Below are 24,737 nucleotides of genomic sequence, written 5' to 3'. Positions count from 1 at the left end.
ACCATTTCGCGTCTTACGACACAAGAATAGTATTAGGCGATTTCAATGCTAAAATAGGTAGGGAGGAAATGTTTAGGCCTACTATAGGTAAGGAAAGCCTGCACGAAGCCAGCAATGATAACGGTATTAGGGTCATAAACTTCGCGACGGCAAAAGATCTTATAATCAAAACTACGTGTTTTAAGCACAAGAACATACACAAGGCAACGTGGACATCGCCGGACGGGGCCACACAGAACCAAATTGATCATTTCCTCATTGAAAAAAGACGTCATACTAATGTTCTTGACGTAAGGGCTCACAGAGGGGCAGATAGCGACTCGGACCACTTCCTAGTAGTAGCCAAATTAAGAGCTAGACTAGTAGCGAATCAAAATAGTAAACGAGCAAACAAGGTAGAAAGCTTCGATATTGAGAAACTACGAGATAGAACAGAGCGAATTAGGTACCAGATAGAAATTAATAACAGGTTTCAGGCACTTGAAGAAGCAAACACATCGCCGGAGGGGAATGACGAACTGAATAGCTTAGGGGGGGGGGGGGGCATCGAAAAAACGGTAAAAGAGGCCGCGAACAAAGTACTGGGTAAAAAGAAAAAGCCAAAGAGCAAACCATGGTTTGACGAAGAGTGCGAACTCTGGTTTGAAAGGCGCCAAAAGGCTAAATTAGATAGCTTACAAAATAGAAGCGATAGGACCGTAGAAGAGTATTCTAAAGTAAGGAAACAGACGAGCGCGATCTACAGAAATAAGAAGCGTGAGTATCAAAAGAATCTTACTAGGAGAATAGAAACTAACAGTAAGGAAAATAACCCCCGCGAAATGTACAGAGGGATTAACGCCATCAGAAAGGGTTTTAGGAGTAAAGCGCAATTGATGAAGGACGAAAACGGGGACCTCGTAACAAATGACAACGAATTACTGTGGAAAAATTATTTCGATAAATTATTAAACGTGCACGAAAATAGCGAAGAATTAGGGGACGAAATTCACATTGCTGAACCCCACGTGGAGGAACCGAGCTACCAAGAAGTAGAGGCCGCGATTAAAAAACTAAAAAACAATAAAGCCGCGGGAAATGACTATACCAGCTGAGTTACTCAAATATGGGGGCGTCGAGCTCACTTTCAAATTCTATAAACTAGTATGTGCCATCTGGAAAAATGAAACAATACCCGAAAATTGGAAGGAATCTATCATTATACCGATTTTTAAAAAGGGGGATAAGACAGAGTGCAATAACTAGAGGGGTATTTCACTTTTAGCAACGTGCTACAAAGTTCTGTCAAACGTAATACAAGCTAGACTCACTCCATTCGCGGAAGATATAGTAGGAGATTATCAGTGCGGATTTCGGCGCAACAGATCGACGAGCGATCAAATGTTTACCATAAGACAGTTGTTAGAGAAAAAGTGGGAATTTTGCGAAACCATACACCAACTATTTATAGATTTTAAAAAAGCGTACGACTCTATTAAGCGAAGCTAAATGTATCAAATTCTAGTACTTCTCGGTGTACCGAAAAAACTCGTGAGATTAATTCAAATATGTCTGAACGGAAGCACGGGTAAGGTCCGAGTAGGCGGTAATGTATCAGAACCCTTCATGATACGCGATGGTTTAAAACAAGGGGATGGGCTCTCTACGGTGCTGTTCAACTTAACGTTAGAGTATGCCGTTAGAAAAATGCAGGTTAGCCAGCTGGGCGCAACGCTTAATGGAACAACGCAGATACTAGGCTACGCAGATGATTTGGATATACTGGGGGATTGTAGGGAAACGGTAGCAACAAATGCGGAAATCCTCATAAAAGCGGTGGAGTATACAGGGTTAGAAGTGAGTGAATCAAAAACAAAGTACATGATTGTGGATAAGCTAGGCATCTGCAGAGGGGAGGAAGATCTCAGAGTTGGAAATTTTACTTTTGAAAATGTTAGCGAATTCAAGTATCTGGGTACGACCATAAATGATAGAAACGAGATTAATGTCGAAATAAATAAGAGACTCCATTCGGGTAATGCTTGCTTCTACGCCGTGAGTAATTTACTTAAGTCGAGGCTGTTGTCTAAAAACGTTAAAATAAGAATATACAGGACGATAATACTGCCGGTGGTTCTGTACGGGTGCGAAACGTGGGCTCTCACTAAGCAGGCGGACAACCGTTTTAGGGTATTTGAAAATAAAGTCTTGCGAAAAATATACGGGCCGAAGAAAGATGAGGAAACCGGGGAATGGAGGAGACTACACAATGATGAGTTACACAATCTGTACGCGTCACCAAATATTAACAGAATAATAAAATCGCGCAGATTGGGATGGGCAGGGCACGTAGCGAGAATGGGAGACGACCGTACGGCAGCGCGTGTCATGAAGGGCAGGCCGATGGTAACGCGACCTCTAGGTAGACCTAGACGTAGATGGGAGGACAACGTAAAAGCGGATCTAGTAGAAATAGGACGGGTGGGTGTCGATCGGAGAGGTGCATCTTGGGTGGGGTTGACACAAGATAGGGCAGCGTGGAAGGCTTGCGCAGATGAGGCGATGAACTTTCGAGTTCCAAATGCCATGTAAAAAAAAAATTGTACTACAACACTAATTTTGTGTCATTAATGAATTTAACATTTAATGACTAACGAAGAGAAATAAAATCACATGTAAAAGTAAAACAAGAAAACTATGCAATGCAGAAAAAATGTATTTATGTGGAGTACAGAAAATTAAATAAAGTCAATTCTGTTTCTCTTGTTAATACAATGAGAGTCATTTCAAAATTTTCTCTTTATAAAAAGTATAACAACATTAAACTATAAAGGTCAACATTATACTGAATTTTTCCATGGCGGAAAATTTATTTAAAAAAAAACGAGAACCATCACAAATTTTTGTGAATACTCATGATTTTTTCATTTTTTCGTAAAAAATGTGATGTTCTGTAAGTTATTGTGATTCGATGTGATTTATTATCATAATTCGGATATTTTTTCATGAATTTTTAACATTAAATAACAAATAGTGACAAAAAAATCACAAAAAAGCACGGCAAATAATTATTAATGTATCTGTATAAAATCCACGTGAGGACCTTCATGATCTTTTGTTGTGATCATTTATGACCTTTTGAAAGTTTTTGTAAATGCTTGTAATTTTATGAGAAAAATCGTGAAAAACATGTCCAATGTTGGGGTGGAGGTTGTCCAGAGGATAGCCGGACGATGCCGCACGAAGCAGACGACCGGGCAATGCGGACAGAAGCAGACGCCCGGACGACGCAGAAAGAAGAAGACGTGATGACGACCACATCAATTAGAAGAGGGCGTAAAAGCCTTTCGCCCCCCGCGAAGCCCTACTCGACGGTCGTCCCGCAGGGAACAAGGGCACAGAAAATGGAGCTAGGCGCGCCTTTAGCGAGAGTCGATAAAGGCAAAGAGGGCATTCCTTGGTACGGTTGGGTGTTTTCATCTAGCCGTGAAAAGGATGGGTTAAGTCGGTGTGAATCCGACACACGGCTGACATTACGGATGGGGCTGTTTCGACGATCCCATAAACAAAGTCACGCTATGGTCTTTCTAAGATTTTCTCTAACACCTCTTCTCCGAGAGGAAAGAAAAAAACACACACACACATCCATCCGCACGAAATTTTCTAAAAACGCATGATTCGAACTCTAAACACGTCCAAATGCGTTTCTACAGAGTTTTAGCAAAACTGAAAATATTACTGTTAGAAAGCTTCCTCTAGGAGGAAGCAAAAATATTATCGATAGATTAATGATACATCGAATTAATTAGTTAACATAACGCTTACAATACAATACGTTACGTATACGTTACAATAGCGCTATCATTATTGGCAGCAATGTAATGCACCCCATAATGTTTATAGGCAAAGAAAAGGAATATAGAGAGTAAAGAAACAGAGCACACAACCAGTATAAAACGGGCAATATTACAAGTAAACAACACGGATGATGAAGCTGTACCCACAATAACAACACCTGACGATGAGCACGTTTTGACCAAGATCAAGTATATGTATAATAAAGGCCAGGACTAGGCGAGTGATACAAATTAATTTGATTAAAAGCAAATAGGAAAAAAGATATATACCTAAGATTAACGTAGGAAATAAACACATATTTCTGGGATTTCTGGGAGAAGGAATAGTAATCAATGACAACAACACGTGCAAAATGATGACAATTAACACAAGCAAAGAAGACATTACCATAGGAATTGACCCAAAAGAATTAATACCATTTGAGCCTAAACCGAATTTCTTAAAAGAAGCGGACAGCGAATTTAACGGCGAAGTTAAAGTAGAAAGAATTAGAAATGGTAAAAGAATCAATTAGACATCTAAAAGTCATCTAAATAAAGAAAAATTAGACATGGTTGATCAATTCATCGAAGTGGATCTTGACCGATTTTTACTATCTGGAGATAAACTGACTTGCACCGACATGATACAATACCACATACATCTTGAGGATAACATACCTGTAAACACAAAACAATACAGACATCCATCCAAACACAAACAAGTGGTGAGAGAAGGTGTGGAAAGTAAACTAAAGGATAAGATAGTCCGAGAATCGAAGTCACCAATATGGATAGTGCCAAAGAAACCAGACAGTAATTGGCACCTAAGATGGCGATTGGTGATAGACTTCAGAGAACTTAACAAAACACAATAAGGGACGCGTACCCTTTACGAAATATTGTCGACATTATGGATCAGCTAGGAGGAGCCACATATTTCTAAATTTTTTTTCTCACAAGCGATTTACAACAAATACCGATGGCTTTAAAAGATTGTTATAAGACAGCATTCACCGCCCTAAATGGAAATTATGAATACACTCGCTTACCAAAAGGTTTGGCAAACGCGACTGCAACCTTTTAACGATTAATGCAGAAGGACTACTGAGACTACTGAGATGACTGCAAAATATGAGGTTGTTAGTTTATTTAGACGACATAATAATATACAGTAAGGACCTACAAGAGCATGAACGAAAAATAAGAAATCTTATGGAGAGACTGAGACAGGCAAAACTAGTATTGCAACTAGACAAAATAGAGTTTTTCAGACGAGAAGTAGGATTCTTGGGACACATCATAAGTGAAAGAGGCATTAAACCTAAACCAGAGAAGTTGAAGTAATAGCAAAAATGGCCACATTAAAAAATTCCAAAAAAGTAAGACAGGTATTAGGAATGTTTGGATACTATAGAAAATATATCAAAGATTTCACAAGAATAGCCAAACTACTGCACGACTTATTAAAGAAAAATATGAAATTTGAATGGACCGAAGAATGCAAAGGATACCAGATACTGAAAGAATGCTTGATGACTAAACGCATACTGCAATTCCCAGATTTCGAAAAAGGATTCACACTGACGACCGACGCTTCAGATTGTGCTATAGGAGCAGTTATAAGTCAAGAAAAAGACGGGTTTGATCACCCAGTGCAATATCTGTTTAGAGCACTCAATAAAGCCGAAAGAAACTATTCAACCACTGAGAAAGAATGTCTAGCACTTCTATACGCTTTGCATCAGTTCAGATCATATTTGTTATGCTGAAGATTCACATTAGTCATCGACCATGAACCATTAAATTGGATGCACAGAAAAAAAAAATCCAGGACAAAGGCTAATGTAATGGATTTTTAGATTTACGTGGTATTAATACTTCAAATACAAACCAGGGAAACTTAATAAAACGCTAACGCATTATTACGAAACTCACCAGAAAAGACTAAAGAACAAATTAACAAAAATCTTCCCAGTAATAAAATATTAATTATAGAAGAAAAATAGAAGACAGCTCAACAGATAACCAAAGACACAGCACTATCGTCAAAAACCACTGTTAAGCCACGCACCAGAATACACTCAGCGACAGAAGCAGAAATTAAGCCTAGCGGAGGGGACAGATCCATAGGCTCAAAAACAAATAGAACAATATCAAAATTAAATCACAGCGTCATAGCTCAGAAAACACGAGTGCGAAACAAATTCACCAGTGCACCAAGCCCAATTGGACAGCAAAATAAACCAACGGAAACACTAACTGCACCCATTACCGGAACAGCAACTAGAAGATAGAAAACACAGAAGGCAACGGAAGAAAAATCAACAACACTCACTAATTTGCCAAGCACAAGTGCTCAAACAGACAGTGAATTGAATTCAGACGACTCAATGACGGTGCAAGCACCCAGTAGATCATGGTTATCATCAACATCTAAGACTGCGAAGCAGGAAGAACGCCTACAACGGATCCAGATATAGTAGAATAAGACAAGATGACTCGCAAAGTGATGAACAGGAAGTAAAGGAGGACGATGAAAGAGACTCATGCTCTTCAACCGACAGCCAAGACATAACCATAAGCAATATTGCGATAGATATTAGCGCTATATCTCCGACAGAAAGAAGAAGCGACGAAGAGTCAATCGATAATATGCCAATCAAAACAACTCTAAGCAGGCGAGAAATCAAAGAAATCAGCAAGAAATTCAAAGAAAGCCTACGAAAATATGAAACAAACACAACCACCACTGTATTAGGAACGGATATAGAAATACAAATGAGGCTAATTTCCCATTTTTTGGACGACGATGATGAACCAGATGAAATGCGTGAGGCAATATAGTCTGATGCGCAATTCAATGTGGATGACGATGGCAAAGAGAAGAGTATAGATGACGTCATAAGCGACAGTGCTCAGAAATTGATGCAGCACACGCAGAAAACCTTACTAGAACCCTTACGTGAAAATGATATACAGTGAATCGAACACCGATAGTAAAAAAAAGAAAGATTTAAAACAAAAGAACCCATGCTAATTACAGACACCCCTATAGGGGCGTTTGACAAAGTCTTCATCAACACTGTAGGAAAATTGAGATTAACTCTAATAGAAACTGGCACCTGTTAACAATGCAATGCAACCTAACAAAGTACTTGATTGCAATACCGATCGAAAGCTACATGCCACAACGATAGCATATGCATTGGCCAAATACTTAATATGCCAATTTGGAGCACCCAGAGCAATACTCTCAGACAGAGGTTCCAGCTTTTTATCAAACATAGTAGAATAGTTATTCAAATTGTTTAAAATAAACCACCTAACGACATTAGGATACAGACCACAGACCAACGGTTCATTAGAGAGACGCCATGCACCATTAGTAGAATTCACAAGAATATCTTCACTTACCACATTAGCGTTGGTCACTAATTTAACCTCTTTTCAAATCGGTTTATGGGCAGGTAGCACGTTTCTATTTAAAAATGCCGTCAGGCGAGAAATTACGTAATTATAACACATGTATGCGAGACATCGTGCTGAGGTTAGACGAAATGAAAATGTTAGCAGGCGAGACGCAAATAAAATAAAAACGGAATGAAGGTACGATAAAAAGGTTAGGCAATTAAAGGGAAAGGTAGGGAGACATGCAAGATAAATAAATGAACCACGCACAAGCAAATTTGATGCATATAGGAATAAATCGCTTAAAATAATTGAGTTTGTAGGTAGAAAGAACGTGATCTTAGAATACACCAACGGAAAGCAAATAAGAAAACATCCAAACTAAAAAGTGTAGGAAGCGACCCCAAAAACGATAATTTAAATGATTTATTTAATTAATATATTATTTACAGGATGGACATGTTATCAATAATAATTTTAATCACCCACGTGATCAATATCAATCACTGCACGCCGCTGTATTGAATCGAACCCTTAACCCCTAATCCAAAGGTTTATTTCAAGAAAATAAACTCCATAAGCATCAAGAGAGCAGACTGGAAGCTAAGCATCTACATAAAAGTAGAGGATTTCATGCAAACGCATGACTCAACGAAGACGTACCAAGTATGCAAAACAACAATGGAAGAATCAAAGTGTAGAAATGTCCTAGCCGTAGACCTGCTACAGATAAATAAACAAGAATTAAGCAACGTACAAAAACAGATAAATGAAATAACAATAAGTTTAGGACACATTCAATATCCCACAACAAGAAACCATAGATATATCAGAAAAAAAAAGATTAGTTCCACTGGAAGTAAGAAGCTCGAATAGCAGCCTCTTTGGACTAGTGACAAATTATGCAAATTATGCATTATTACAAATAAAAATAGCACGTTAATTAGACACAAATTCACACATAGTATCAGCAAAATTTGAAGAATTATACAATATAACCAGCAATCACCAAAAAGTGCTACAAGGATTCGAAAAAGCGTTAACCAGAACGATCAGTCTTCATAAAACCATCACCCTACTATCTGCGCCCCTTACCAACTGTACAAAATGCATGCAGTTAACATACCACAAGATGTGAAGAATAAAACTATTGGACAAGCATTCATAAAACCATCACACCAATACATTGCCGTCAACAGCGACCAAACAAAATACATAACATTCAATGAGGACTAGAGAAAAATGCATCCAAACACACTACTTTTTCAATACGGAAAGAGTGGCAATCGACGCATAAGAGTTGAAAAGAATATTGCCAAGACAAAATATATTTAGATAAAACAACAGGAACCCCACATCAGAATATCAGGACCATAAACCTAAGAAAGAACAAAGCCAGAAAAGCAACTTAAATCATGCGATCACGGTCAGTCCTACACGCATTGAAAAACGAAAAACATAGGACACTGACACCCAAAAATAGACTATTTTGCTTATTACCATGGGAAAGCAACGACCGTGAAAGATACAAGATGTTTTTCCGCCATTTTGCGAAATTCAGCGCTACGACTCACTACGAAACTGTCCGAGACAGGCGAAGACGCCTTAATTACATATATGTACAATATTTTAAAGAAGAGAATGCAAAAATTGCCAAAGAACAATTTGACCACAAATATTAGGCAGCATATGCAGAGCCAAGGAAATTACCACGGATGTTGGAAGAACGAACAGTAACACAATTCTATAAAAAGTGCTAGCAAATTATAGAAATTGACCTATATAGCCTACATGAGATAACGTACAAGAAGCAAATGGCATGTGACCTAAATAACAACGCTAAAAGTTCGAAAAAACTAAAAGAATCACCCGACGAAAAATAAGACCTGCGAGTAATGACTTAGATGATAGAGATAGAATGAGCATTGATTAGAAACCAAATAATAGTTAAATTAGTAAAAAATATTAGCAAAACGCGCGAGAGACCACGTTATAAACGCATAATTCATAGCTTTTTTTTTAATATACATAAATACCAGACCTTGCATGTTATCCAAAACCTGACTATCAATGCATTCAGACCAATGATCAAACCTTGATATATTTTCAGAAATGGTGCACCAGATAGAAAATATAATCAACAGCATAGAAGAGAAAGAAGGATCTGTCATCATAATTTGTAGTTTTGAACCAGCGTCAGCATTACCGGCGGTAATAGCATACGTCAATAGTTTTAACCCAATCAGGACAACGAGTTTTACAGCCATTGGCGAGACCCAGGAGCCAGACTCCGCAGTATTAACAATTCAATACCGAGAAAAAGATGACGCACTGAAGCTAATGCATGATTATGAAGATAAGGTGATGCAAGAAAATCAGCCGACGCAGAACAACGAGGACCCAAACAAGAATGACAATGCACCAATCATCGACGAGCACGTACAAGCAATGGACGTAAACGCAAACGGCGCACAGAGCAATGACGCACAAATAACAGATCACAATGAAGACTCCATGGTGATTTTTTGAGACATAGGATGTTATGATGTGTAATTTAAAAATCAGCCAGAGAAGGTCGATTTGGTGTACCAATCAGTTATAAATTTTCCTTTGTCTTTAATCAATAGAACATCTAGAAAACTTATGGAGTCATCGATCTCAATCTCATGAGTAAATTGTAATCTATTGTTATAAGAATTGAATGTTTTTAAAATTTTATCGACTTTGTCATTCGGCACACATGTAATGATGTCGTCGACATATCGGTAAAAGAATGTTGATTTAAACGATAGTTTGAATAGCAATCCGTTTCGAGATCATTCATGACTATGTCAGCGAAGAAACCCGAAATCGGAGAGCTCATTGGTATGCTGAACAGCTGTTTATAGAATTTGCCATTAAATTGAAAAAATGTATTCTCCATAAGTAATTCACAAGTTAACAAAATTTCACTTAGAGGGATTTCTGTACAATTTGTATATATTTTTTTCGATGCTCTTATTGACTAATGATTTGTCAATATTGGTATAGAGTGATCTTACATCGAGGCTGATTAAGCAGTGGTTCGGAGGGACTACTATGCTTTTTATTTTTTTCTATAAAATTGTAGCTATTTTCTACGTACGAGACAGTTTTTTTAATACGATTTTATAATATTCTAAGGAGGCTTTTCGATAAAAAATACGTAGGTGAGCCTATTGTTGAGATAATAGGTCGTAAAGCTATAGCATTTTGTGAATTAAAGGTAGTCAATAACATTTTGGCAAGGTGATTTCTGTCTGTGTGAAGTTAGTTGGAGGAAGATACGTGCCAATGAATTGGCAGCGGTTTTTTTTTGACAAATTGTTGTAGATAAATTGGTTTAAGGCGACTGATTACGCTGATGGACTAGCTACACTTCTAGTTCTGTATTGGGGTACTTTTTAGGCACTTGCCCCATATAAAGAGTTTCGAAGAAAGGTCTTATACCCAGGGCAAACGCCTATTGGATTTGACCGAAAAGTTTTTTCCAGTTTTTTCTATGCCATTTTTTACAGAAAGGTTTTTTCATAAAAGTACTCTGGCATTTTGTAGTATATTAATTTTTCAACAAATTCACAGTACTTGAAAATACCTTTTATAAGGTAAAATATTGGCAACTATAAGTTTGGTCTCCATCCTGGCAGAAAATAACTTAACAGTTGATTATGGTTGGCCAATGAACCTGCTAAAACCGTCACTTTGGCCAACAGTTTAAAATTGGTAAGCATTTCTACCAGAGCATAAATATACGTTAATGAATGTAGTGAAGACAGTTTTATGTATATCAAACATTAAAGTTCAGTAGGTTAGATAAGATCAGTTGACTAGTGGTTATTAAAAAAAAAGGGTTACAATTTTCAAAAATATTCTTTTAATGCACACTTTCCGGCACGTCGTCTTATAGTCTACGATGTGTACTTACTTAAAACTTATTTTCCAGATTCATAATCTGCGTGCCAATCCGAAAAAAAACGCAGCAAGCGTCAAACGCAGCAAAAATACGCTAGGAAACATCGTATGCGCACAATTCGGAACACCAGAAATATTTGTCAGATAACGGCCGCGAGTTTATTAACGAAACGATGAAAAACTTTTTAGAAGAAAACTCGATCTTTCACGAGAAAACACCGGCGTATCATCCGTAAAGCAATCCGATAGAACAAGTAAACCGCGATTTGAAAACACCATTTCAGCATACATAATGAATAATCACAAAGAATAGGATATATTCATCCCGCAATTTCAATTCGCTCATAATACTAACGTACACAGTACGACGGAAATGACCCGCATTTTTAGTCTTTGGTCAAGAACTGCAACCACCGAAATTATGGCAACGGCTAGCGGAAGCGATAATTATACAGACGGTTCAGATAACTCGATTTCACGTTCCGACGGATCATCGCGCCAGCACAACACGAGAAACCGCCCAAAGAAAATGTTAAAAAATGCAGAAACAAAACGGCTAAACGCGACAAAAAATAATCTGAATAAGGATATGACACTCAAAAGCAGTAAGTCATCCAGCAGCAAACCCGAAAGAACAACTGTAAACTTCGACAATACAAAAGAAAAATTAAGCGAATAGTCTGAGAGAATGAAAAACACATACACGACAACACGCAAATCCAAATCAAAAAAGAGGAAAGTAGGCAAGAGAGCCAATACAACAAAAATAAGCGCGAAGATATTTTCGAAATCGGTAAGGTAGTCTGGAAAAGGAATAAAATTTTATCTTCAGCACAAAAAGACATCAGCGCGAAATTAGCAAAGCCGTACCTCGGCCCATTATTAGCAAAAGAATAGGCAAGAACGTTTACGTACTTCAAGACATCGACGGAAAAGCACTAAGCAGCTCATGCCACGCTAAGGAGCTCAAAGAGTACGCGAGCAAAGAAAAGCCCGAAGAGAACGTTAAGAAAACCGGCAACGCCGCGTCTGCCGAAAAACCCAAGCGCAGATCCGGCAGACCGCGTAAACAACACGCGGTCCCGCCTGTCCCCACCACCTGGCACAGTCCGACAGCACGTGCGAACGCTAGCCACGATAGGTGACAGCAGCCCCGCAACGCACAGAAAAAGAAAGAGAGACAGTAAAGGAATTTCCCCTCCTCCCTCCACTCAGCCGACTCATAACAGCCACACGTGTTAACGCCAGTCCAGCGCCGGCACAGTTGGACAACCGAAACAAGAGAGTACACATGCAAGAAAAATGAGCAACTCCAGCTCGAGCGAATCATCGAGCGTCAGCGAAATCGAACCTAAAGCTCTGAATAAGCTGCTGCACAAGCTAATCAACAAGACCAGCAAGAAGAAGGCCGACAGAATAAGCCGCATGGGCAGTAGTGCAAGCGGCGCAATTACCAGTGACAAAGTGTCAACAAAGCCCACATCGAGTGCGAACGAAAAAGTGCGCGACGAAAAGTCCTACCGCGGCAGAGTGAACCGCGAACTATGTGCTAACCAACAGCAGTTCCTTGCAGAGCAAGAGCGCAGACAAAACCTGAAAAACAAAAACCGGCTATTATTATTATTATTATTATTATTATTATTATTATTATTATTATTATTATTATTACTACTACTACGAAGGGGGGGGGGGCTCCGAGATCCCTGGCACTTATGCTGTTAACCCATTGTACCACCCTTCGTCATGACATCCCCTACGCAGGTAAGCCTGCCCTTCTCCAGAAGGTCAGTATGGTTCCCGCGCCGAGTGCCCTAATCTTCTCGCACGTGGGGAAGAGCTTCCCCAAGCACTGATGTCTGAGCTGCGCAAATTTTGGGCAAACAGTCAGCACATGGGTTGGCGTTTCTTCCGCCCCTCGCACCACCTGCATGCACCCGTAGCCTCCTTCGCCACCTTTAGACTGTGATACCTTAAGCGGATGTGCCTGGTCACTATCTGTATCAGGAGTCGGGAGTTATTTCTGCTGCCTCCTGCGATGCACTTGGTCCAGCCGACATTGGTGTCCTGTCCCATTATCGCTTTGGCTTGTCTGCATCCTTGAGTTCCTTGCCATTCTTTAGTATGCTCTCTCTCTCAACCCAGTCCCGGATTTTGCCCGCCAACAGGCACCTTCGGCACCTGTGTAGGGCTCCGGCCCGATTGAGGGGTGCCCCAACGCCCCAACTAAAAGAATCTATTAAATCCTATTTAAACAATGTTTTTAAATGGATAAAATCCTATTAATTAATGGGATGCATACGTAATTTTTGTATAGATTAACGGGATTTAATAGATTCTTTTAGTTAGGGTGTTGCAACGGGGTGACCGTCGAGGTAGAAATCTCTCTCTCTCTCTCTCTCTCTCTCTCTCTCTCTCTCTCTCTCTATCTCTCTCTCTCTCTCTCTTCCATGCTAATCTCTGTCGAGGCTGTACCACTCTATGAGTTGGTACTAATAGAATTGGGAATCTGTTTTGTAGAAAGAAGAGAGAGAAATAGCAGTCAGATGATCGCCACTAGTTCCCGTCGGAAAGAAAGAGAGAGAGAGAGAGAGAGAGAGAGAGAGAGAGAGAGAGAGAGAGAGAGAGAGAGTAGCAGACCACGCCACACTATGCTGCGTAGCTTCGCCACCAGCCTCACTACAACAATCCCGCCGGTCCACACGCATACACTACGTGGAAGAAGCCAACGTAGCGCCGAACCAGCGTTAGCGAAGAAAACAGTGAACTGCTGGGAGGGGGAAAATAGATAAGCCGAGCGTGTGTGTGCGAGAGTCGGCGTATGAGTATGCGAATTATTTAGCCGGAAGGAGATAATGTAATTTGCACAGCGAAAATTATGTACTGAATGAAGGAGTGATACTGACTCGTGAGAGCGAGCAAAATGTTCTGTCAGAAAGCTTAAACAAAGATACTTAATGAAGTATGTATAGCGCGTGACTTAGACACTTGGGTACGAGACTTAGAAGAAAGCAGTTGAAGATTCGTAGAAAATAGATTAGGTTTTGCAACGCAGCCTGGAGCAGAACCCCCGGTAGTGCCTAAAATCTTAGTAGTTTTTCTATTGTTCGCGACGAAATTTACAGAGCACGAGACATCACCAGTACTAGAGGAAGAGCTGTTTTTGCCGAGAAAGTTGAGGTGTAGAGTGAGGTATCCGTATGCCTATTTCGTAGCCGTACTGCCGGGCATTAGATTTGCTCTAGTCTCGAAGCCATCGTATTTAACCGTCGGGAGGTTAGTTTGTCGTGAAAGTGTATCGCACGAATATAAGTTTGCCGCCGAATATCAGCCGACGTTTCGCCGTGAACCGCACAGTCAGTTTAAAATAAAAGAGAAATTTCAGTGTATTAAAATAAAGTATCATAATTTTTCTCCCGGCTTTATCCACGGCCGAATCTCCTAAGAGATAAGAAGTCTCCAATAGCCGGCAACGTGTTAGTGAATTTCGTTAAAAGTAAAATTGGTTCGACCTGGTGCCCGTTTAATAAATACGGTCGGGCGATATTGAAGCCACTATTAACGAGTGAATGGCGTAATCTCACGCCGGATTTCCCTCGAAAATCCATCTCGTTACAGTGTTTAGCTCCCAAAGCTGCAAATCTATCTGCTATTTCGTTACCCCTGATCCCGGTGTGCCCTGAGACCCAAAGCAGCCTGACCTTGTTGTTGTGAGTGGTCAGCTGATTTACAACTACTTTGCATTCCGAGACCAGTCTGGAGGTCGTCCTATGAGCTATAGGTGCTCTAAGTGTCGCCTGACTGTCTGAACAAATGGTCATAATTCTATCCCTTGCGCCAAGTTCAATATTCCTCTGAGCGCAGGTCAGTAATTGAATAAATTCCGGCAAGAGACCCACTCCACCCGGGAGCCAGGCGGGCCACGTGCCTTGTGTCCAATGTCCATACGCATTGAACCTTAGCAGCCATCCCGATGATAGTAAGATGGAGTGGTTCCACTTTCACAAGGATTCCAAGTGCCTTGGTAGGCGTGGTTCTAAGGCTCCTGTCGCCCCCCCCCCCTCAGCACCTGTCCCCTGAGTTTCAGCCGAGGTACCAGAACAGCCCTGTATAACCACAGTATAATCCTGGAACTTAGTCTTCATGTACTACCCAATGCCCTACCACATGTCCAGAGAGCCACCAGGAATTTATCGCACTTGGCCGTGAGATGCTTCTCCCAGGTCAACTTTTTATCCAGAACAATGCCGAGATACTTAGCTGAGTCCTTTGCCAGAGAGTTTGGGCGCTCTGTAGGCATCTAACTTGTACTTGCGGGAGAAGATCACCATTTCGACTTTATCCGGGTTAACCGAATGTCCCGTCGAGCAGCACCCTCTCTCCACTTTCCTTAATGCAAGCTGCATGGCGTCCATGGCTGCGCCAATTTCACTTCCTTTTATCAGTATCAGGAAATCGTCCGCATGGCTTGAGCATAGCAGCCCCACCCATTCAGCACTTCCAGTAGCCCATTCGCCACCAGGCACCAAATGGTGGGCGACACCACCTCGCCCTGCGCGCATCCCTTACTGACCTTGCCGGAGACCGTTACGGTTCCGAGACTCGAGATCACAGTCCTGCGTGTAAGCATGCCCTGAAGCCATTTTATTAATGGTCCAGGCATCCCATGCAGTCCTGCCTCTTTGACAACTGCTTCGATAGAGGTGCAGTTAAACGCTCCCTCTATGTCTAGAAATACTCCCACCATTACCTCCCCCCTTTCCAGCTGCTTCTCAATGCGCCAAACCGCCGAGTGTAAGGCAGTCTCCGTAGAGAATCCCGCCCTGTACGCATGCTGGTTAGGGTGACGAGGAAGCACGGTTAGGATATCGTCTTGAATAAATCTATCCACCAATCTTTCTACTGTCTTGAACACAAAGGAGTTAAGACTTATAGGTCTGTAGTCCTTGGCGGTAGTATGACTTGGCTTTCCTGTCTTGGGAATAAACACAACCTTGGCCGTTTTCCATATTTCAGGTTCATGAGCCAACGCTACACTTGCTCTGAAGAGCTTTACCAAGGGGCCCACCAGTTCCTCCAACCCCTCTTGTAAGAAAGCCGGGTAGATTTTGTCGATGCCCGGCGTCTTGAAGGGTTGAAAGTTCCTTAGGCCCACTTGACCGTTTCTGGTGTAAAAACCTTCGCCGCCAGATCCCACGACACCCTCTGCTGCTTGTTCCTACCCGAGCTCTCATCCCCCATCTCGTGGTAGAGCCGCAAGTCCGGAAAGTTGGCTTCCAGAAGTAGTTTCAAGCATTTCTCTTCCGAGGTTGTGTATTCTCCTGTGGGCAGTCTGATAGCTTCAAGCCATACCTCAGGATTTTTCGCGAGTATCCAGAGGAGTCTGGCAGCGTCAGGATATCTCTCGATATCCTCGCAGTAGTCTCTTCATCCATTGATTCTCACCGCGTAGATGCGGTTTCAATATAGCCTCTGGGCTTCTCTGTGAATCCGCCAATAGATACTGTTGCAAGTATTCTAGGCCCTGTTAAGGGTCCTTCTCGTTTCTCGTCGCAGATCCTCTAGCTCCCGGTTCCACCATGGGGTACCCCATGTTCCCCTTGGGATGGTCCAGGGACAGCTTCTCTGGAAAGAGATGTTCACTATCTCACCTAGCTCAAATGCTCAGTGATCATGCTCATCCGTTGTTCCAAAGCTTGGTTTGGAGGATTGAAGCTCGTTCCTAAGGTTTTCCCTAAAGAACGCCTAGTCAGTTTTCCTGGGATTTCTAAAGGCCTTTGTTTCCGAGCATCATTCCTTCCATTCGAATTGGATATATCTGTGGTCGGACAGTGAAGATTCGTTAGATACCCGCCAGCTGTCCACCTATCCCTTTCTTCTAATTGTACACAGGGTTAGGTCAATAACATCGCTTCTAACCGAATTGTAGAAGGTAGGTTCCCTGCTCCAGTTCATAATACACAGACTCGTCGTTATTAGATACTGCAGCAGTGCGTCGCCTCTGCCGTAAGAATCCAAACTGCCCAAGACTATGTGGTGAGCATTAGCGTCGCATCCCAGTATAAGAGGGATGTTTCGTTGTCTGCAGTATTCGACAAGATCTTGTACATCTCTTGGTGGGGGCTCTTCCTGAGAGAAGGTATAGTGCGAGAAAGAAGCCAACACTATAGCCAAAAAGGCGCCAAGTCGCCAAACGAGAGACAACAGCACATCCCGAAGGGCCAGGAGGGAGGAGCCGAAACACGAGGCAGCAAAGCCGAGCCTCACTACTCTTCTGATAGTCGCGATAGCGGACAGAGGTGCCTGGCGCTCTTGACGAGGCGAGCGGCGCGCGGTGCAGGACATCGATACGCGGTTCTCGGGACATCCCGATCTACCAGGGCGGCTATCAGCCCGATTGAGAAGGAAGGCACAGCCACGGGCAGAAACTCCTGGGCAGCAGGAGGGCGAGAAAAATCAGGGCGCAACCAGCTCGACGAGTTCCTGGAGCAGCAAGCAGTCGACGCCGACCCTCTCTCTCGTTCCATATCAGCGTTTCATACCTGTGGAATAACCTGCCATCATACATCAGAAACACTTCATCCACCGTCACTTTCAAAAAACTTGCTAGGAATCACTTTTTTCAACTCGAAAACACATAACTCGTACACAGTCCACGCACACACCACTTTCACTATCGCCTCACTCTCTCACTATACATACTTTGACTATGCCTCAATCTATTATCTATTGTATTGTTTTTTTCTTTTCTCACCTGTAACTCTGTAAACTTATAATCGTACAAAATAATGTACGCAAAATAAAACTAATCTAATATCTCTCTCGCTCTCTCTCTCTCTCTCTCTCTCTCTCTCTCTCTCTCTCTCTCTCTCTCTCTCTCTCTCTCTCTCTCTCTCTCTCGGCAAGCAAATCGGCTGAAACTTTGCCAGCATCGATGCCATCATTGACGACTGTATCATCTGCATCAACTACCATACAGTCGTCATCATCGTCATCATCATCATCCGCGCCCTCTATGTGACTCGCGAAGCCCCCTGACAATGCGCCGGGTACTGGGAATGGCTTGAGGGCGGGCTTTCTCAATGGGAACTCGCTCAGGGCTCGCATTAGGATCGTCCGTAGTTTTTTGGCAGAGCGCCCCTCGTTTGACATCTTTGGTTTTGCGGAGACATGGCTGGGTCCGATTGTGGATGATAGCCTAGTTAGCATCGGGGGATTTTCCATCATTAGGCAGGATCGAAATGTAAACGGAGGTGGCGTCGCCTTGTTTGTGCGCAATGGATTGAAAATTAAAAAGATTGCCTCATCTGATACTATGGGTCTAGGAAAACCTGGAATCCCAGAGTACCTTTTTTGTAGCGTACAAAGGGGCGACTCACCTCCGGTACTACTCGGAGTTATTTACAGGCCCCCGAAAATTCCGATGCAAAAGGACTCAGACCTTTTTGATGTATTGCGGGACTTATGCGGCGAATTTAGTCATAAGATCATAATGGGTGATCAGAACTCGGATTTACTATCTGACTGAGACGACGCTGCTACTATCAAGCGTCTATCCGAAGAGTTATCTCTTCAGATCCTCCGGCATGGTCCCACACATCATACCTCATCACACCCACATGGATTGACCTTATCATAACCGACGAAAACGACACGATCTTGGACTGTAAGGATGAGTGGCTGCCTAGTTTTGGCAAGCATTGTGTCATAGATGTCTCGCTAGACATGTACGCTCCCACTCCCGCGAGTGACATTTTCTCTTACCGGGATTACAAGTTCAATCTGGAAAACACATAAACATCACAAAAACATACACAAATTCTCATTCATCTCATTTCACTTCCATTCACACTCTTCACACGCACTAGCACTCTTAAACAAAATTTTTATTCTTTTTACAATATACTATAATTGTATATGTACAACACAATGTACAACAATAAAAAAACAATTAAATCTAAATCTGAAAATCTCTCCCAGATTACGCACAGTGGATTCAAAGCTGACCTGGATACCCCCGATATTAATGAAAGTGTTAGCTGTTAAGGGAAGTAAATTTATGTAGTAAGCGAAGCCATCTTGTTTGATAAAGAATCGAGCTCCTCGAGGTGGCAATGACTGTAAATTTGCAAGTCATCCGCGTAAATAAGATGGGAAACATCGGAGTCTAGACAGAAACCGATGTCGTTGATGTACAATGCAAACAGCACGGGACCTAAGACGGAGCCCTGCGGGACGCCGATGTCAAGACGCCGCGGAGAGGAACGCACGCTATTATCACCAACAACGGCCTGCTCTCGCCCAGTGAGATAGGAGGCAAACCAGCGGATTACCTGCTTAGAGAAGCCGAAGGTGGATAGCTTTCTCACGAGCCGGACGTGACATACAGTGTCAAACGCCTTGCTAAAGTCAAAGAGATAGGAGGCAAACCAGCGGATTACCTGCTTAGAGAAGCCGAAGGTGGATAGCTTTCTCACGAGCCGGACGTGACATACAGTGTCAAACGCCTTGCTAAAGTCAAAGAGAAGTTGAAGCGTCACTTTATTTTTGTTTATCCCGACCCTGACATCATCAATTAGCTTAATTAGGTTAGACTGAGTGCTGTGGCCAGTGCGGAAGCCTGCTTGAAAGTTATCTACTAAGAGCCTTGATTTAAGGTATTGTGAGACTTGCCTGTGCACCAGCCACTCCAGGGCCTTGGAGAGAAAGCAGAGAAGTAAAATCGGACGGTAGTCAGTCAGGGCTGTTGGTGAACTGACTTTGTTGAGTGCAAGCACAAGCGACAATTTTCAGGCAGATGGGAAACAGGGTTCACTCAGAGACAGGTTAAAAATATGACTTAGTAGGGGAGCGAGAACTGACAATGCTTTTGAGATGACAACCTGAGGGATTCCATCGCTTCCCCTGACCTGAGTGTCGAAGTGCGATACTGCAGCCAACACATCCGATTCCGTTATGGTGCTGAACTTGAAATGTTCTGGGAGGTCAAGACTTTCCAGGGTGAGAAGATAATCCTCAACAGCAGGAGCTAACGGATCATTGGAGATCGAGCTGAAATGCTTGTTGAGTTCATCTGTGCTAAAGCGAGATGGTGAAGGGGCCTTGGTGGTAGAAATTCCAAGTTTCTCCAGCTCTCTCCAGATCACGGCAACATCAGTCAAGGTTGACAGGCGTGAATAGTAATAATTCAGTCTGGCTTCCTCGACTTGTTTGTGAGCATTGTCTCTAGCTAGTCTATATATGCGGAGATCCGAATCAAACCTGGAGTCTCTGAAATGGCTGTAAAGTCTTTCTCAGATACAAGGTCGCGAAGAGCCGCGGTGAACCACGGGTGACGTTGTCTTCTTGGTGTCACAGTCCGTAGTGGGGCGAGATGATTGACGGCGTTAGTGAGGTTAGCGTTAAGTGTAGATATGCATTCGTCGAGTGATGACGTGGTGAGAGATGACCTGCGCTAAGAAAGTTCCTTAGCTTCTCGGCGCTGATTTCTTTAAAGTTTCTGTAAGAGTATGTGTTAGGTACGTATCGTGGAATCTGTACGTCGAGAGTGGCCGTGATAAGGTCATGTCCGTTGATGAAAGGTGAGTTTATCTTCCAGTATGACAGCAGGCGATCCTGCTCGTCGATTAGACACAAGTCAAGCCAGGTATCAGAACCCTGTTTGTGGTGCGTGTCACCATAGGGATCAGATGAAAAGGAGTTTTCATCAATGAAGGCCTTGATGAACTTGGCATATTCAGATGAAGAAAGTTGGTCAGAGTTAAAGTCTCCCATTATGACCTTCGTCGAATAGTTGTGCATGTGGGTTGTTAGCTGGTCTATGAAGTTAGAGCCTTGGAAGAATGGAGCATGAGGTGGACGATACGCAACCCCCACAAAGATAGGATAGACTCCCGTCGCCGATACCTCACAGAAGAGATATTCAGGCTTGCCTGGCTTGCCAAACCATTCACCGTCAGATGATGAAATAACGCTAACTGTCAGTGATTTATGTATGTAGAGGGCCACACCTCCTCCGTTTCTGTTTCTGTCTCGTCTGTACAGTAGGTAGTCGTCCAGTGAAGGGATGGACGTCACCTTGTCGCTCAACCAGGTCTCAGTAACAGCTGTTACGTGGAATGGAGAGCGAGTGGATAAGAAAAGCCTGATCATCTCAATGTGACCCGTAAGCGAGTTCGCATTAAGATAACAGACTCGTAGACCTTCGGACAGAGATACCTTAGAACTGGGTGAAGACATGGCAGATGAGCTTGATGGTGGGTGTGATGGAATTATGTGTGTGTGTGTGTGTTGTAGACTCAGTGTTGAACGATGTTGGCAACGGGCGGATACCGGGCTAAAAGTGTCTCCAGCTCGGCCAGTGAGCGGAAAAACAAGCAAGCGGGTTGTCATTGACGTTGCTAGCCTATCCTCAAGTTCGAGGAACGGGCTACCTAAGCGTCAAAGTTGGCGCGAGAACAATCATCGTCGTCGCGCGCTCTGATTTATCCTCCACATGTCACAAAACAATCAGAGGGTACCGATGCATGACAAGCGCGGCATGTGTGTGTGTGTGTGTGTGCGCGTGTGTGTGCGTGTGTGTGTGTGCTCGAGTATAAGCCCTGCGTTTTAGGGAAGGGCTGGACGAAATACAGAGTGCAATAAAACTGTATTTATTAAGTTTACTCATCCCCCCCCCCTTTCCCCCGCGTTCTCCTAAATATTAAGGATCGCGTTAAATCCTACGAAAAGATACAAATCCTAGTGCATGCGAGTCGCTAGGTGTTGCGCATCTGTATTGTGAGACACAGCGTCGCATAGGCGTTTCCCTCTCTACCCTGAGTGGCAGTGGATGGCACGGAAATCTTACCCCTTTGCGGTCTTCTCGTAACCTTTTCTCGTGCAAACTTTTGACTAAGAACTTCCAGGTAAAACACACTTGTGTTATTTTGATTATATAATTCTGTGAATGATACTTATAAATATTGTTAATGCGATTGTGAATTCAAGTTATATAAAAATTAAAAGCTATTTAGAAAAGCGAAGCGGTTACTTACCTCTGAACTACGTAAAATATCTTCTTCTGCAGGCTTATCAAAATTTAAATCAAAAGGAAGTGATGCATTAATAGAAAATGCTTGATTAAAATCATAGATATCAAAATCGTCTATGATTTGAAATAAGTTTTCTTCTGTATTTCTACTATTCTGCGATAAATTAAAAATATATTTGAACTGTTTAAACTCTAACAATTGAGTGACTCTGAAACTTGATTTAATGGGACATAGTCCCCATCCATCATTTTCTAGAAATATTTTTAGTTCTTCTAATCGTGAGGCGTGATAGAAATCAAAATACATAAGAAGTTTGTTTTTAGAACATTCATACAACTTTGTCATATTTGATTTGCATAGTATTTTTCCAATTTTTAACATCCTTAAGGAAAAAAATAGAATGTACAATATATTTGATTATTAATTGTAAGGAAGATGTATGATAAATACCTATCAACAGTGTTCAATGCCTGAAGTAACTCTTCGAATTTAAGATTCATTAGATCAAATCCATCAATAAAAATAATTAATTTAGTTTCCACATCATTACATACTTTTACTATGCCTGCTTGTAATTTTTGCAATATATATTTCTGATTATGGTCTTTTATAATATTTTCATAACCATTATTTTCTATATTCGTACTACCCTCATTTTCATGCCATTTCATCACAAAGTAATATGACTTCCATATTGAGAGAAAAGACTCGCAGAGCTCCAATAAACAAGGGTAAAATTTGTTTAATGGAACATATTGGCACAAAAGATTATATTGACTTTTCATATCATTTTGCGCATATTTGAGAACTGATGAAAGAGCAGTACTGTGAATTGTGGCAATAAAATGCATATGTAATTGGTCAATCGCAGTTTGAGATTTACCCAAAAATTTATAAGCGTCTTGTGCAGATGCATAGTTATTGGCATTAAAGGATGTACAAATTTTAGAAATAGACATATCCAAATTTTCTTCCACGAATTCTAAAGTATCCATCAGTTTATCATGTACTGCTACAACACAATTGTATTGCTTGTAAGTATTTATAGATCGTTTACAGTCGGAAATTAATGCTATTACTGTGGGATAATTTTCGCTATCAAGAAGTTGTTGAAGTTTATCTTTTGTACGATTCTAGACAAAATAATTTTTAATTAATGCTTTTCTTAGTTACAAAAAATAGAAAAAAATTAGTGTAAATAATACATACTAAAGTTTTAATACCATATAAAATCATTATTAAATTTTTAAGAATTTTTCGTTTTCTGCAATAGTATAGAATCAGCAAACTAGAGAGTGAAAAGTGGTGAGATGCTGTTTTTAAATTATTTCTGCAAGATTCACAAATTTTCAGAACATTATCTAGTTTCTCTTGAATTTTTATTACTCTATTAAACTGTTCTTGAAATTTTACTTGTTTATCAAGAATAAGCAATAAAACTTTTTTTAGAATAACATTGTACTGACGAATTAGTCGTTTGCATTGTGCCGTAATATCTTCAGAAACCAGCCTTTTTGGTACATTCATTAATTCAAATCGGCTTGCATTAAACGAATCAGATGAACTAAAATATTCTTCATAAGTAGATTCTAAAATCTCAAAATCTGATGTAAAACTATTTTCTGAAAAAGAAAGATCTAACTCCATATTCCTTAAAAACTTAAGCTCCAAGTAATCATTCGTAAAGGATTTCATATTCCATTATGTGTTGAAGATTTAATTGCTTGATAACCTAAAATAAAAAAATGTTTTTAAAAAACGAAATTAATTAACACAATTATATAAATCGAAATGAAATGGCAATACTACTAGAAAGATAAATTTACGCATTAACAGCGACCGTCGCTCAGTTGGCTAAGGCACACCCTAGCTATCCCTGCCGCAAAAAATCATTCGATTAATCTCGTGATTAAACAACTAATTTATTGAATGATTTATCAAGTGATTATTTGGCGCTATTAACAATCGATCAATCACTTGTAGATTTTCTGTATGTAATTTAATTGCCAGAAAGTAGTGTTTTATTACAAAAACTAGGGGACATCAGGCGCGCTCCACGTGCCCATAATTTCTTATAATTGTGTTCTATATCATGATTAGATTTCACATGAATTTTAATATTATAATTTTATATTATTTAACATATTTATTATCAATCGCTTAGAAAATTATTACCGATAACCAATTAAAATTTATCAACATGAAATAAAATTTTATAGTCTAATAATTTATTATTAACTAGGAGAGTACCCACCCCCCTGGTCACTTCGCTTGCCAACCCCCACGTTCGTTGCAAATTGGCGTGTTAGTGTCTTCGAGGATAACGCGTTTTTTTATAGAAAAAAAATGTTACTGCTACTGGTTCAGAAATTTAAAAAGTAAAGCAAATGTAAAAAAGGAAAGCAAGCTATGCTATAAAACTTTTAGTTTTTATTTGGCTTACTTTAAGAAAAAAAAACATTACAATTTTCATGCCAGGCAAATGAATTCAAGTTACTACAAAGTCTTCACAAAAAAAATTCTTGTACTTTTCCCAAACAGTTTGTGCTAA

The 24,737-nt window shown here is 41.0% G+C and overlaps 2 protein-coding genes across 7 annotated transcripts in view; one reads left to right on the top strand and one right to left on the bottom strand.

The window, feature by feature from the left end:
• Positions 1-24,737, top strand: part of LOC100679361 (SNF-related serine/threonine-protein kinase) — a 738,484-nt gene that overhangs the window by 147,205 nt on the left and 566,542 nt on the right. The gene's annotated exons all lie outside the window — the stretch shown is intronic.
• Positions 1-24,737, bottom strand: part of LOC100113956 (syndetin) — a 272,371-nt gene that overhangs the window by 204,736 nt on the left and 42,898 nt on the right. For 5 of the 6 annotated variants that reach the window (XM_031928103.2, XM_031928106.2, XM_031928107.2 and 2 more), the window contains 3 exons: positions 23,396-23,918; positions 22,637-23,319; positions 22,190-22,568 (listed from right to left, as the gene is read on the bottom strand). In XM_031928103.2, the coding sequence (XP_031783963.1) occupies positions 22,190-22,568; positions 22,637-23,319; positions 23,396-23,881 (1,548 nt within the window). In that variant the 5' untranslated portion in view covers positions 23,882-23,918. The remainder of the gene's footprint in view (positions 1-22,189; positions 22,569-22,636; positions 23,320-23,395; positions 23,919-24,737) is intronic. The other variant, XM_031928108.2, reaches the window with a different exon arrangement.

This window comes from Nasonia vitripennis, assembly GCF_009193385.2.
Source record: "Nasonia vitripennis strain AsymCx chromosome 4 unlocalized genomic scaffold, Nvit_psr_1.1 chr4_random0003, whole genome shotgun sequence".
In the NCBI taxonomy this organism is placed as follows: Eukaryota; Metazoa; Arthropoda; class Insecta; order Hymenoptera; family Pteromalidae; genus Nasonia; species Nasonia vitripennis.
Note: the sequence above shows the minus strand (reverse complement) of the source record. Positions and strands in the feature narration are given on the sequence as shown.